Raw genomic sequence first — 15,676 nt, 5'->3', positions numbered from 1 at the left:
ATATAAATATCCTGGCCCTGCCCTTCTCCGAGGCCCCGCCCCTGCTCACTCCGTCCTCCCTCCCTCCCCCATCCTCTCTCCCTTTGACCAAGCAAAGGCAGAGGGTTGGGGTGCAGGTTCTGGTCTTGGATTAAGGGATATTGAGAGGGGCTCTGAGCTGAGCTTGGAGAAGGCAGTTGGGGTGCCGGAGCGGGTTCTAGGTGCAGGCTCTGGGGTGGTGTTTGGATGTAGGGGTGCTCGGGGCTAGGGCAGGGGCTTGGGGTGTAGGAGGGGGTTCGTGACAGGGGCAGGGATTCAGGATGTGGGCACCAGCTAGACACTGCTTACCTCAGGGGGCTCCTGGGTGGTGGGGCAGTGGGGCTAAGGCAGGCTCACCCCTGCCCTGGCTCTGTACCACTCCCAGAAGCAGCCGGCAAACCCCATCCCAAGTCCTGTTGTGCCCCCTCTCTGCTCTGTGGAGATAGAATACAGGGTGGGAGAGGGGGCACCTCGACATCAGCGCCCTCCATTCCCTTCCCTGCCCTGCACAGCAAGCAGAAACTCTGAGGGGTCCGCTCCAAGGCAATGGGCAGGAGATGTGCAGCAGTTTGGGGGGAGGGCGGTAGCTGAAGTGCTGGGCTTGATAACCTCTTGGCCAAACTAGTTAGAGGCTCCAAGATCTACCAGTAGATCCTGATCTACTCGTAGGTGACCACTGAACTAGGGCCTTGCATGGCCGTGGGGTGGAGTCTGACAGGCATGTACCGTGGCTTCTCCCATTGCTACACTTCGGTTGCTTTGCTTTCTCCTCTTCTGAATTTAAAAGAGAAGTTCTTCCTCTCCTCTTTCCGCCCTGCCCCCCACCAGCTGGAGTAACGGTCGGACCGAAAGCATTCTCTCCGAAAGCCACTCCGTGCTCATGAGTTCTTCGGTGGAGAACAGCAGGCACACAAGCCCGGCCGGACCCAGAGGACGCCTCAGCGGCATAGGAGGGCCTCGAGAGTACAACAGCTTCCTGAGGCACGCGAGAGAGACGCCCGACTCCTACCGAGATTCTCCTCACAGCGAAAGGTACCGTGTAACCCACACACCTAGTGTGGTGACTGAGCAATGCAAGTGGTACCTAGACCGCAGCAACAGCTGTGATCAAGAGACCTCTACAGCAGGTGCTGAGAGCCAGCTGGCTTTTAGCTCAGAGGGTAGAGGCGCCTCTCTTTAGCTCCAGAGGTCCCAGGTTCAAATCTGTCTGGTGGTGGTTACACCCGCACATGGTTTTTTTTGGCACCCTCTCACCGGCACCATGAGGTGGGCTTGAAGAGAGACAGAGGTGAATCTGACTTGCCCGGGGAGCACAGAGAAAATTCTGTTTCTTAGCAAATGCACCTCGTTCAGAAATGCACTGAGCAGTGTCCCTTTGATCTCTCAAACAATTTTCTTCCCTTCCTCCCTCTTCTGGTCCTGGCTAATAGCTACTGGGCGGTAGTTTAGATATGGAAATAATTTGCCAGAGGTATCCACTGCCTATGAAGCTAGGAAAGATGATCAAAGGGAAATCTTTTGCTTCACTCCATTTCTCGGTTGCTTTCTGCATACAAGTAAGGCAGCCTAGGGAATTTGTCAGAGACAAAAGGGGATGATAAAGAGGGGGGATTGATTGAGCGATCCACCGGAGGAGAGATTTTCAAAGCACCCATGCACTTTAGGAACACAAGCCCCTATGTCTTTCCATGAAATTTCTCCTTCTAAACCCCTTCGGTGGTTTTAAAAATTTCCCCCAAGTGTGTTTGTAAGTAAAAGCAAGGCTAGAATCAAAACGGAGTAAGATGACCGACTCTCCTGGAGTAAGATGACCGACTCTCCTAGAGTGTCGATGGTACGCCCACATCTTGAATTCTGCGTACAGATGTGGTCGCCTCATCTCAAAAAAGAGATCTTGCCATAGGGAAATGTTCAGAAAAGGGCAACAAAAATGATGAGGGGTTTGGAACGGGTCTCATGTGAAGAGAGATTAAAAAGACTTGGACATTTCAGCTTAGAAAAGAGGAGAGTATGATAGAGGTCAATAAAATTGGTGTGGAAAAAGTGAATATGGAAAAGTTATTTACTTATTCCCATAAGCAACAGGTTTAAAACAAACAAAAGAAAGTTTTTCTTCGCTTAGTCAACCTGTGGAACTCCCTGCCAAAGGATACGGTGAAGGCTAGGATTTTAACAGGGTTCAAAAAAGAGCTAGATAGATTCATGGAGGTTAGGTCCATCAATGGCTGTTAGCCAGGATGGGTAGGAATGGTGTCCCTCGCCTCTGTTTCTGTGGAGGTGGGTGACAGTGGAGGGATCACATGAGGATTCCCTGTTGTGTTCCTTCCCTCTAGGGCACCTGGCATTGGCCACTGTTGGCAGACAAGATTCTGGGCTGGATGGACCATTGGTCTGACCCAGTCTGGCCAGTCTTACATTCTTATGTTGATTCGGATGGGGCAGGAGAGATACAGGCAAAAGGGAAGAGCGAATACCTATTTATAACACTGTTATTGTTAAATAAATCTGTCATGTGAGGCATTGTGCTGTACAAACATGCACAGAATCAGGCTCCCTGCCTCAAAGTGCTGTTGGAAGAAGGGGCAAGGAGCATACCGTCAAAGACGCACCGTTTCATCGTCCGTGCTGTGTGCAGCTTTTACAAATAATGCATGACGTTAGCACCCGTTATCCCCATCTGCTCTGCAATCCCCTGCTGACGGTTCTGATTTAATGCTGAGTGTGGCCATAGTGTTCTGTTGGTTAGGATGTAGAAGGGTTCAAAAAAGAGCTAGATAAATTCATGGAGACTAGATCCGTCAATGGCTATTAGCCAGGATGGGTACGGATGGTGTCCGAGGCTGGGAATGGGTGACAGGAGAGGGATTACTTGATGAGTCCCTGTTCTATTGACTCCCTATGGGGTACCTGGCCTTGGCCACTGTCGGCAGACAGGATACTGGTCTGGATGGACCTTTGGTCTGACCCAGTCTGGCTGCTCTTATGTTCTCAAAAGTGAGAACAAAATGTTCCTAGACCAACTCTCTAAGTGCTGTGAATTCACAGGGGAGATTTTAACTGCCAATCTGTGGTAGTATAAAGATCACCAAATAAGCATCATCAAAGAAGCTGTTGAGTTGTGCAAGGAGCCACTGCCATGACAAAAAAAGCAGCCTGTGCAATGACCAGAGAAGCTTTATATCCTGCATTGAGAGAAGTGGGTTAAGATAGGGAAGCTTGGATAACGGCCATGAGGTCTACAAATGTAGCACGCAGGGATGCAGAACACAACTAGTGCTGGGTCATTACTAGCTGTTGAATTGTTGTGGGAAAACAGCCGGTCGTTTTACCCTGGAATTTAGCTTTCAAGAAATGCAACGTGTAAGCAGCTCCCACACCGTGATCCGGCAGAGCACTCAAGCCCATACTTCCCTTCAGTCGTGTGAGTAAATCTGTTCGTACTGAGGGGATCACTCGTGGGCAGAGTTAAGCACGTGCTTCCGTGCTTTGCTGGATCGGGGCCTGTCGCAGACAGTAGTGCATTCTGTACTACCTGCAGGCCATATGGATTGTACTCCCAGGTGCATGCAGATAAAACGTATCATGAGTGTAGCATATTTGGTCTTCTGGGTGAGACGTGAGGATGCGTTTTCCCAGCCTGTCTGGCGTGGCTTGGCCAGCGGTTTTCAAACTTTTTTTTTCTCGTGACCCAGTTGAAGAAAATTGTTGATGCCGCGACCCAATATCATGTGACTGGAGTGTGGGCTCCGGGGTGAGGCTGAAGATATGAGCTTTGGAGTGCACGAGGGGGCTCCGGCTTTGGGGGGAGGCAGGGCTGGGGCAGGAGGGCTTAACCTTAAGCGGCTCCCGGTCAGCGGTGCAGCGGGGATTCTAAGGCAGTCCTGCCTCTCCTGGCACCGCAGACCAGGCTGCTCCCCAAAAGCAGGCAGCAGCAGGTCCCCAGCCAATGGGAGTGCAGAGCGAGTGCTCAGAGCAGGGGCCGTGTACCGAGCCCTCTCCCCCCAGGAACTGATCCTCTTACCAACTGCTTCTGGGGCACAGCACCGTTTGCGGTGCCGGGACAGGCAGGGAGCTGCCTTAGCCCCCTAAATGCTCACCTGATCCCTCTGCAGCACCGAGACCCAGCACCCGACATCCCACTCCCCAGTGCTAGGTTGTGCCCTATCATTTGAAAACCCCTTCTGCAGGGTACTCCCAGCACCAGACTGGCACATTAGCAGGCTTTTCAGGCATACATCTCTTTATTCTAATGAGGAGAAAGAGGGCATCACTCCTCCAAATATTTCATCTCCTGAAAACAGCGTTCCCAGGGGAAATACAGGCTGCATTTCTACCGTGAATTCCCAGCTGTGAGCCCTGAAGATAAGTGACATTTCCGTGGGCGTTAAACTAGGCCTCATCTATCTTCAACCTGCAGGAAATAAATAGTAACTTATTTCCAGGAGATGGGGAGAGAGGCGGAGAGTCTAGATTAAAATGGAATTGGAACCGTAAAAGAGCCTGTTAAAATGAAAATGAAGATTCTCTTCTCCTCTCCGACTTTGCTGCGCTGGGAGTTAATGAGTCAAGAATCGGTTCCTTCCGCGCTTTGATCTCTACAGTTAACCTGAGTCGCATCTTAATTTTCCTTTAGAAGCTAAATGAAGGTTGAGAACCAGCTCCTCAGCTAATCCATGTTGGCCTGGCTCCATTGGAGTCCACGGAGCGACATCTGTTTACATCTGCTAGGCACCCACCAAGTATTCAGTAGAAATAACTTGCTGCAGCTCGCACCAGAGAAGCTTATAAGAACCATCTCTGTGGCTGACCTAAGACATGGTCTTACACATAAAGTGATTTATATTGGTTTCATTAAACCAGTGCAACGCTGTGTGTGGATGCTCTTACATCAGTTTAAACCTGGATTACATCCATTTAGTATATGTTGGGAAATGTATAGGTGCATGCTGAACTGATATATCCAACTGAAACCCACATAAGGCCAGATCTACAGTTAGGAAGAAAGTTGACTTAAGATAGTGTAGCTGGAGTAAAAAAAAATGTAACTCAAATTTCCGCGGTGTCCCCATTGCGGGAGGTCAGGGGGAGAAACTCACCCGTCGACTTCCCTTAGGCCAGATATATGCTAGACCCAGCAGCTTGGCTTACAGTACACAACTTCAGCTATGTACATACTGAAGTCAGCTTACCTTAGGCCGAGCTTAGCGGCGTCTGAACAGTGGGAGCCTGTGGAAGTAAACGATCCCATCGATTTCCCTTACTCCTCGCAAAAGCAGGAGTACCGGACGCTGACAGAGGTGCCCTATGAGTTCATTTTAGAGAGCCTTAACTAGATTCGCTAAGTCAAACTCCTGAAGATTGATCGTGGCAGTGTCAATCTTCCGTGAACACATGGTCTGACTCCTCACAAATCCATGGAGTACCGGGGGTGCCATTGGTGATTGATTTAGCAAGTCCTTACTAGACCCACTAAATCGAACACCAGAAGATTAATCTCCAGAGTGTCGATCTCCAGGTAAGTATATAGGGTTGCCAGGTGCCCGGTATTGACCCGGACAGTCCAGTATTTTCGCCTCCTGTTCAGTAAAATAGATTTCAGAAAATACCGGACACCTAAAATGTCCAGTATTTTCTGATGATTTTTTCCCTGCTAGGAGGCAAAAATACCAGACACCTGGCAACCCTACACACACTCAGCAACTGAGCCCAGCCCGCCTCCCACTTCCTCCCCCCCCCCCAGCTTACCTGGTTCTGCAGGGGAACTTGGAGAAGGAAAACAAGATGGCCACTGGCAGCCTGCTAAAGCCAAAAGAGCCTCAAAGGCATTTCCATGCTGATTGTTTTTTTTTGTTTTTTGTTTTTTTTAAAGCTTAATAACTCTCGGGGTCCTTTTTTTCTTTTTTAGGCAACCCTATAAGTATAGACAAGGCCCAAGTGTCAAGGGAACATATTACATAGGGCTGGAAATTTCGGGGACCAGACTCCTGCTATCACAGGAAATCCCATCGTATAATCCATTCACAAACATACCACACGCCATCCAGGTGTGTGTCTGTATGCAAGTCAATACACAACATCACACCAGCTTAACTAAACCAAATGAGGTGAAACTTCCTGTCAGCAGCAGTTGTTGGGCAGAAGGTTCACTCCCTCGAGCTATAGAAAGATTTGACTGGAACAGAAAGTTTGTGACTATAAGGAAACGGGGGGATGATTCCGTTTATCTGACACACCGACCTATTTGTTCCTCTCTGTGCTCTCGGTGGCCAGTTCGATACATTGCCACAAATAGTTACCACTGTCATTTTTTCCTGGAACCGAAGGGCAGGTATAAATCACAAAGGGACACTGAAATCAATAGAGTTACACCAGTTTACAGCAGTGGAGAATCTAACCCAGCTTTCCCTCCTTCCAATTAACCTGCTGTGTGTTTCATCCAGGGGAAGATGCAGAATGCAGTTGTGCTTTGGGTGAGATGTTTGGCTCCAGATTGATTTTGATCATTTCAGGCTTGCCAATTAAAACTAAAATGCCCTTCGCAGCAGTAGCCACAGAACTTGTGTGAGTGGATTTTTTGAGAGACAGGGCTGCCCGGATAGGTCTTAAATTTGGATACCGCTGAAATCCAAGGAGGGAAAAGAGAAACAGGCAAAACCCAACCATGTAAAATGTCACACTGGCCACTGCGCCTTGATCAGACCTTTGAGCCAGATCCTCGGATGGGGTTATTTAGTCTGACTTTCCTGAGTACTGGGAAGCTATGTTGATTTACACCGGCTGAGAATCCATCTGGCCCTTTGTCTTGTTTGAAAGTCAGTAGGACTTTTGTTTTAAGGGAATGCTGCCTACCTGGCAGCTTAGCTCCATTTATAAAAATCACCTTCAATTGCTGACCTTCCCCAGAAAGATATCAAGGGACTCGGAGTAAATTCTCTAGAGGGGCCATTAGCAGGCAGCCGAACTATCCTTTGTGCCGGCTCTTGTTTCCACAGAGGAGACAGGAAATGCGACCTGTTTTGTTGTATGAAGTTGTTGCCAGATCATTCTCTGTCCCTCCCCCACCCCCTCAGAACTGGCAAGGAGATGGAGGAGGGCAGGTGTGTCCCTCTTCCACTTGAGGAAAGCTGCCATTTTCAAACGATGTTTTACGTGTTTAGAAGCCAGCTCGGTGCTGTCAGACCGTCATGACAGCGTGAAATGGGTTTTCCGGGGCTCAGCGCCCGGGCTCTTTCGCTGAACAACATGGAGATTCCAAAACCTGGCCTGGTTGCTTTTCCCATTCGGGGTCCACCTGAGGACTCTGGGTCCAATTCTCACATCCCTGGAACGATTACAGTAAAAAATCCAACTTACTCCACATGAGTAAAGATGGCAAAAATCTGCCCTTCTGTTTTTCCCTTCTCTGCTCATTTTAGACCTAATCCTTCCTTGCTCCTTCCAGTTCCAGACGCTGGGCAAATGTTGCTTAGAACAGCAAGCACGGTCGTTTTTATAAACTACTTGCAACTGTAGTGTGGTTCTTTTATCTCCCAAACTCCCTCACTGGACTCACCAAAGAACTGACAACACTTCCCCCGCTCTGCCCAGAGCCACGTGTCTCTGCTTTCACCCCTCGATTTGCCCCATACGCACAGAAGCAAATAACACTGAGAATATCTGTCAGGTGCATTGATCATGGGAGTATTGATAGCGGCTGCTGCATTTTTCAGTGATGGCCCATATGAAAAGCACTATGCATGCCCTCCCAATAGGATTATGCCTAGAATCCTGCATATCCATGAATATCTGCAGAGAGCTGTGGCTCATTTTTGCAGACACAAATTTTGTATCCATGCTGAACACTACTTATGTCTACACGTAGCTGTATGCACCGGCCAAATCCACAGCTTGCATGCCGGCACGCAACATCCAACGAGCATATGCAAGACAAGCGCGTGCAAAAATACCGCTAGACTATTGCATGCATCAGAAAATAAATTCCTTTATTCCCAAGGGTATCGTGCTCGACCTCATAAGTATGCGGGACATGGATAATGCAGCATTGATTTGTTCCTTCCAAGGTGTCTTTTCTTAATGTTTCTGCGTATGTTTGTTCCTTCTCCATCTTCATGGGGCCTTTTTGTATCTGTCCTTCTTCAGGTATGTATCAGCTATGACCACACCGGCTCGCATGTCGCCTGTTGATTTCCACACTCCAAGTTCTCCAAAGTCCCCCCCTTCCGAAATGTCTCCACCAGTGTCCAGCTTAACAGTCTCTGTCCCATCTGTGGCGGTCAGTCCCTTTATGGAAGAAGAGAGGCCTCTGCTTTTGGTGACCCCTCCTCGGTTACGGGAGAAATATGACTCCCACCTTCAGCAGTTCAACTCCTTCCACCACAACCCCGCCCACGAAAGCAACAGTCCACCACCTAGTCCGCTGAGGATAGTGGAGGACGAGGAATACGAGACCACACAGGAGTACGAGCCAGCGCAGGAACCTCCAAAGAAACTAGTCAACAGCCGGAGGGCCAAAAGAACAAAGCCCAATGGCCACATTTCCAACAGGTTAGAAGCGGACACCGACACAAGCTCTGAGAGCAGTAGCTCTGAGAGTGAGACGGAAGATGAGAGAATAGGTGAGGATACACCGTTCCTGAGCATACAGAATCCCGTGGCCACCAGCCTAGAGCCAGCCCCTGCATACCGACTGGCGGACAGCAGGACTAACCCAACTAGCCGGTTCTCCACGCAGGAAGAATTACAAGCAAGGTTGTCCAGTGTAATAGCTAATCAAGACCCGATTGCTGTATAAACCATAAACCAAACGCATAGATTCACATGTAAAACTTTATTTTATATAATGAAGTATTCCACCTTTAAATTAAACAATTTATTTTATTTTAGCAAATTCCACTAATAGAAAACAGGAGGGGGGGAAAACTTTTATAAATTAAATATATGTATGTACAAATGTGTTATGTGCCATATGTAGCAATTTTTTACAGTATTTCAAAAATGAGAAAGATATCAATGGTGCCTTTCTGTTACGTTATGTTGAGAGCAAGTTTTGTACTGTCACAGTAATTGCTGTTCCACGGTATTTTGCAGAACCTTCCGACCTTCAGTTTTCCTGGCTCTTTTTTTTTTTTTTTTTTTTTTTTTTTGTGCATTGCATTATGGTAACTGGCTGTATGATTTGCAAGAATTGCAAAAGTCCCGATGTTTGCTTCTAGAACACCCCCCTCCCAAACAAAATACCCTCTACTGGCATACCCACCGACAAAACAATACTGTTTTCTTCGAGAAGAGGTTTTATTTGCTTTCTGTATCCGAAACTAATTTTGTCTGCTCTCGGCCAGCCAAAAGGTTTGCTTCATTGGGCACATCCAAGAGCATGCTACTATTAATGACAGCAGGATAACAAAAACTGCATTAAATAATGTTACATATTAGAAAGAGAATAATGCTGTGATTTTAAACTGAATATATTATTAATCAGGAATCAGCTTGCACTCACTAGGAACTGTCATTACATTTTTTTCCAGATATTAATTGTCCTAGTTATCCCTTAGAAAATGGGTTCAGAGTGCCAGAGGCTGCGAACCCCCATACTTTACAAAAGAACAAGATTTCTGTTACTGAGGAAAATATACCAGGTCTCTGTAACCAGACAAGGAAAAGAACTAGCTGGAAAAAAATGCCACTAATAAAAGTGCAGCCATTTTTACCTGGATTTTTAATGCTGATTGTTAATAGACAAATTATTGTTTGTTTCTAGAGGGACCCAGTGAGGAGGGCGGGAAGTAGCAAACCTGATAAGTACACTGTGACTAGCTGGAGTTGCTATTAGAACAGGGGTGGACAATAAATTTCATAGGGGGGCCAGTTAATGAATTTCACGGGCCGGCTCCATCCCGGAAGGGGCAAAGCCTGGGGTAGAAGGGGCGGGTCTGCAGACTAGCCTCCCCCGGAGCTGTGTAGGCCAGAGGCTTTGAATTAAAAATACAGCAAAGGGCTCGTGGCTTCCAGCTCTTCCACTACTGCATTGCTTGGCAGCCACCTGACAGGATAACACCGTGAGCAGGAGCTATTCACATAGGATCCTGTTGCCTGAGCCCACCGCCTAAAAATCCGGTGGCACAGGCAGCAGGATATAAATAGAAAGCGGCCAGATGCCGTGCGCAGGCTGGATCACAGTGTTAGGTGGGCCGGGTCTGGCTGTGTTCGAATGAAAGTCCTCCTTGCCCTTAGAAATGACTTGCAGACCAATCAATTTGCTGGCTAGTTAAAAGGAAGCGCGGTGGGAAAGATAGCTCCGAGGAAGCATTGCGTTTGTGACCTGCTTGTTCCTAGCTCTGTGAAAAGCCCGTGTCGGTAGACACGCAGGCTGTGCGAGGGATGTGCATGGCTGTTTGGGCCGGTGGCCACTGTGGCATTAGAATCTTTGACTGGACTAGCCAAGTGTTCTGAGACTGGAGTGAGCGCACCCTTTCAGACAGAAGCAAATCACCTCTTTGGCACCCGATTCTGATCAGTATAGTGGAGCGACGACCTCTCCTTTGGTTTGACGTTGAGCTGGCACACTGCAGTGCTGCATGGACCTCTGGGAGTACGACTAGGAGAACAGCCGTGCTATAAGTATTATCGATCCTAAATAGGAGCCCTTGCAGAACAAAAATTTCAGCCCTACTCTTGGGGCTGCACTGTGATCCCAGTTGCACGGGTGTCAATCTGATTATTTCGAGGTAGTTATGCCAGATACGCACCATGGGAGCTGAGATTGCAGGTCAGCAAAGCGCTAAGCACACGCTTCTCTTTCGCACGTGCTCGGCTCCCGCTGACCGGAGGAATGTTCAGCATGCACTGAAGTGCTTTGCCCAGCGGTGTTGGACTGCTCCTTCCCGGTCCAACAGCCGAATCGGGCCTGCTGTGAGAGGATGGCTGTGAGAGGAGCGCACTCCGCCGTCCGATCAAGCGGAGTGAGAGCCTAGGACAGTAGGGGGCCAGTGACGAGATCAAATCTTTCTGATGGACGGGAAAGCGAGGGCAGGCAATTTTCAGCACAGCAGCGGGCACAGTCGGGCTTGCGTATCACGGCACATTTAAATAGCAGAGGGGAACCTGCTGCATTTTCATTGGCTGTGTCGCCAACACGCCTATGCCCTCCCAGTTTTCCCTCTTCTTTTGCGTGCATTGCTGTATTGTCACTGCGCTTTATAGCGTCTTCATCTCCACACACAGCCTGGGAGGCCCTGGCTTAGAATCATAGAGCTGGCAGAGACCTCAAAAGGTCAAGTCCCGCCCCCTGCCCAAGGCAGGACCAATCCCAACTAAATCAACCCAGCCAGGTTGTCAAGCCGAGACTTAAACACCTCTAGGGATGGAGATTCCACCCCTCCCTAGGGAACTCATCCCAGTGCTTCACCCACCCTCCTAGGGAAATAGTTTGTCCTAATATCTAACCTAGATGTCCCCCTTTGCAACTTGAGACCACTTCTCCTTGTTCTGCCATCTGCCACCACTGAGAACAGCCTCTCTCCATCCTCTTTGGAACCTCCCTTCAGGAAGTTGAAAGCTGCTATCAAATCCCCCCTCACTCTTCGCTTCTGCAGATTAAATAAGCCCAAATCCCTCAGCCTCCCCTCGTAGGTCATGTTCTCCAGCCCCCAAATCATTTTGGTTGCCTTTCGCTGGACCCTCTCCAATGTGTCCACATCCTTTCTGTAGTGTGGGGCTTCCATGTGCTTGTTTCCTCTCTTAGGCTACATCTACACTGCACGGCTATTTCGGAATAAGCTATTCCGGAATAGTTATTCCAGAATAGCTTATTTCAAAACAGTGCGTCTATCTGCAGGGAAGCCTCAAAATGAGTCCGAGGCAGGCTTCCCTAGTGTAGACGTGCTATCTTGATTTAGAGCCCCAGGAGGAATAACTTAGAATGGCCCTGGTGAGGGGCTATTTCAAAATAGCAGAAGTGGTGCGTCTACACAGCCCCTATTCCGAAATAGGTATTTCAAAAGAGGCGTTATTCTTCGTAGAGTGAGGTTTACAGAAGTCGGAATAAGCCGTCCGTTATTTCGAAATTATTTCAAAATAACCGAATGGCTGCGCAGACACTCGCATAACTATTTCGGAAGAACAGCCGTTATTCTGAAATAACTTTGCTGTGTAGACAGACCCTTTAGTCGTTATTTTTGTTGGCAGTGCGGAAGTGCTAGTGGTCTCCACAGAGACCAGGCCCCATTGTGCTAGGGAACTGAAAAAAAACAGTAAGACGAAGTGGCTGGGATTTTTAGAAGGCCTACGTAATTTAGAGATGCAGGCCTTATTGCCTGTCAAGGGGACTTGTGCTCTCAAGTCATGTAGGTGCTTTTGAAAATTCGGCCCAGTCTCGGTGAGTTTACTAAATAGACAAGAGGGGGGAAGAGTGGGAATGCAGGCCCGTCGACAGGGTGGGCAAAGGGGGTAATTGCCCTGAGCCCAGTGATTCAAAGGAGCCCGGGACTCCCAGCTGTTGCCGCCGCTACTGTGAGAGTAATGGCTGGAGCTGCGGGCCCTTTAAAATGGCCACCAGAGCGCTGCGCGCTCTGTATGACTGAGGGTGGTGCACCATGCTCCAGCTAGCACGGAGGGCTGGCTGCCCCTTCCTTCTGAGACCTCACCCCTTCCGCCTGAGACCCCACCCTTTCTGGGAGCACAGAGCCCCCCCCCCCCCTGCACCTGACCCAGAGGTCCCCTGGTGAGAGAGGAAACAGAGGGGACGTGTCGTACCCAAGACCTCATACCTGGGAAAAGAAATTTCCCGGGTCCACATTCAGTGCTCCATCTGCTGACCTACGCCGTGTCTTGGTGACCTTTCTGGCTTGCCTGAGATTAATGGAGGGAACCACATGAAAGCAGAGCAAGCCACTTGCAAAGTGGTATCCAAGATTACAGAGGAGCATGACAAAAAAAATCTGTCCCCCGTGCCCCTGGGACGCCCGGCGGAAGACGTGGCATTCTTCTGAGGGTATTGGCAAGCTCCCAAGCCAAAGGTGGAGTAACGCACCACAGCATGCGAGCCCGGGGAGCTGCTGGGTGGGAGTTTCAGAGATGCGTGTGCCCAGTGAGTGTCAGTGGGCCTTGGGGAATACCACCTAAAGCCAAACCTGTGTCCAGTCAGTAGAGTGATCCTGGTTTTCCCCCAGCATAACCCAGCAGAATGTGGCCCCTGGCATGAGCCGTATTAGTAACATGCAGTGAGGATGGCAGGACCCAGTCTAAGACGAGGGTAACCAACTAGTCACACGACAAGCCCTGATACTTCTGTGGCCTGCTGCTTCGCAGAGAGGTGCTTGATCCTGCAAGAGATGCTGGGCTGTCCCTGGATTCGTTCCTCACTTTGCAGGACTGGCTGGGAGAGAGGAAACCTAGCGCTCTGCATCCACAGCATTGGAGCAAACAGGCTCCATGTTATTGAGGTCTCTTCAACACTATCTAACCTCCCCCGTCAGCGCACCACCCCTCTGCTAAAACAGTGAGTGCAACCACCATCCCAGGAGGACCAAAGACTGTGAGTGTCCCTGTGTTCCATCACCATGGACGGGCGTCAAATGAAGAGAAATTAAAAAGACGGGGACTTTTCAGCTTAGAAAAGAGGAGACTAAGAGGGGATGTGACAGAGGTCTGTAAAATCATGGCCGGTGTGGCAAAAGTGAATAAAGAGAAGTTAATTACTTGTTCCCATAATATAAGAACTAGGGGACACCAAATGAAATGAATAGGCAGCAGGTTTCAAACTAACAAAAGGAAGTTTTTCTTCATGCCGTGCACAGTCAACCTGTGGAACTCCTTGCCAGAGGATGTGAAGACCAGGATTTTAGCAGGGATCAAAAAAGAACTAGATAAATTCATGGACATTAGGTCTATCAATACTTACTAGCCAGGATGGGTAGGAATGGTGTCCCTGGCCTCTGTTTGTCAGAGACTGGAAATGGGTGATGGGAGGAATCACTTGATGATACCCTGTTCTGTTCCCTCCCTCTGGGGCACCTGGCAATGGCCACTGTCGGAAGACAGGATACTGGGCTACATGGACCTTTGCTCTGACCCAGTCTGGCTGCTCTTATATTCTTATGTATTTATATGAAGCTGCTGTGCATTTGGGGCAATTCTGCATGATTAGAGGATCCCATCAGGGTTGGGCGATGGAAAGTGATACCTAAAACATGTCAAGGGCCTGATCTTTGCCCGGTGTAAATCAGTACAGCCACATGGCCTCTGATTTACACTAGCTGAGAATCTACCCCTGGAGCCTCACGTTTGTCTTTCCCCTTCCCCCACCTCATCCCCCCCGTTTCCGCTCACATCGGGTGTGATAGGACCATCATTTTGCTTTGCCACGGAAACCCTGCAACTTTCTTTCCTTTCTCCCGTCTCCTGACACCGAAGCTTTGTCTCCTCTTTTCCTCCCACTGCTCTGGTTTTGCGCTGATTACGAACCAGGCCGCGTGCCTTCGGAAGAGCAAATCCCGTGCCCGCTAAAAGGCCACAGCAATCATAAGCAAAACCTGTTCTCTGCCGACTACGTTCCATCAGCCACCCTGACTTCCTGTGGGAAGAGCACCCATGAAATGCTGCAGAGAAATGCAGACCAAGAAAATGGCCGCATGTCATCATGATTGTAATGATCTATTCTGTTGTAAATACATTGTGTACATACTTGAATGTTTTCCTCCATCATTTATTGTCTTTCTGGGTTACGTACGTGTCAATGATGCTCTCTCGATTCCTTGTGTCACGCTGTAAATAATAGAATGTCCTTTATTATTTATACTTCGGCATTTAACACAGAGAGCGCGAGCTTCATATTATTTTAAGATATATGTCAAAAATAGACCTTGTTTTCCTTTTGCTTTAAAATTGTAACGTATCCTCTTTTTTCTCTCTTTTTTTTTTAAATAATTTATTGTTCAAAAGAGAGGACTGTATCTGTAATGCAAACTGTTCAAAGAATGCACCCTGGAAGGCCATAAGGTACTGATAAACTAAAGAATTTATTATCCCCGATTCTGAAGCAATAAGCAATGGTTGATTTATTTTATTTAAGGTTTTGTTGTTCATTTTCAGTAAAAGACGTGCTGGAATAAATTGCTACTGTGTAATACTGACACAGTTGCTTAGCAGACTCCTTCAGTCCGTTAGACCTCACCTGTCTGTCTCCTTAGTCCAAATTTGACAGTACAATGACAATGTTGTCTAGCTCCAATGGGTGAGTTAAATCCATGATACGCCCACATCTTGAATGCTGCATACAGATGTGGTCACCTCATCTCAAAAAAGATATCTTGGTCTTGGAAAAGGTTCGGAAAAGGGCAACAAAAATGATGAGGAGTTTGGAACAGGTGACATTTGAAGAGAGATTAAAAACATTGGAACTTTTCAGCTTAGAAAAGAGGAGACTAAGGGGATATGATAGAGGTCTATAAAATCATGACTGGTGTGGAAAAGGTAAATAAGGAAAAGTTATTTACTCCTTCCCATAACTCAAGAACTAAGGGCCTGTCAACCTGTGGAACTCCCTGCCAGAGGATGTTGTGAAGACCAGGACTTTAACAGGGTTCACAAAAGAATAGATACATTCTTGGAAGATAGGTCCATCAAGGGCTAGTAGCCAGGGTGGGTAGGGATGATGTCCCTA

At 48.3% G+C, this 15,676-nt stretch overlaps 1 protein-coding gene across 10 annotated transcripts in view; it reads left to right on the top strand.

Moving 5' to 3' along the window:
* Positions 1–15,146, top strand: part of NRG1 (neuregulin 1) — a 532,697-nt gene extending 517,551 nt beyond the window's left edge. For all 10 annotated transcript variants that reach the window (XM_075931340.2, XM_075931339.2, XM_075931337.2 and 7 more), the window contains 2 exons: positions 847–1,050; positions 8,158–15,146. In XM_075931340.2, the coding sequence (XP_075787455.2) occupies positions 847–1,050; positions 8,158–8,809 (856 nt within the window). In that variant the 3' untranslated portion in view covers positions 8,810–15,146. The remainder of the gene's footprint in view (positions 1–846; positions 1,051–8,157) is intronic.
* Positions 15,147–15,676: the final 530 nt, after the last annotated feature.

This window comes from Pelodiscus sinensis, chromosome 6 (genome assembly GCF_052426305.1).
Source record: "Pelodiscus sinensis isolate ZL-2025 chromosome 6, ASM5242630v1, whole genome shotgun sequence".
In the NCBI taxonomy this organism is placed as follows: Eukaryota; Metazoa; Chordata; order Testudines; family Trionychidae; genus Pelodiscus; species Pelodiscus sinensis.
This window is presented reverse-complemented; position numbering and strand designations above follow the sequence as displayed.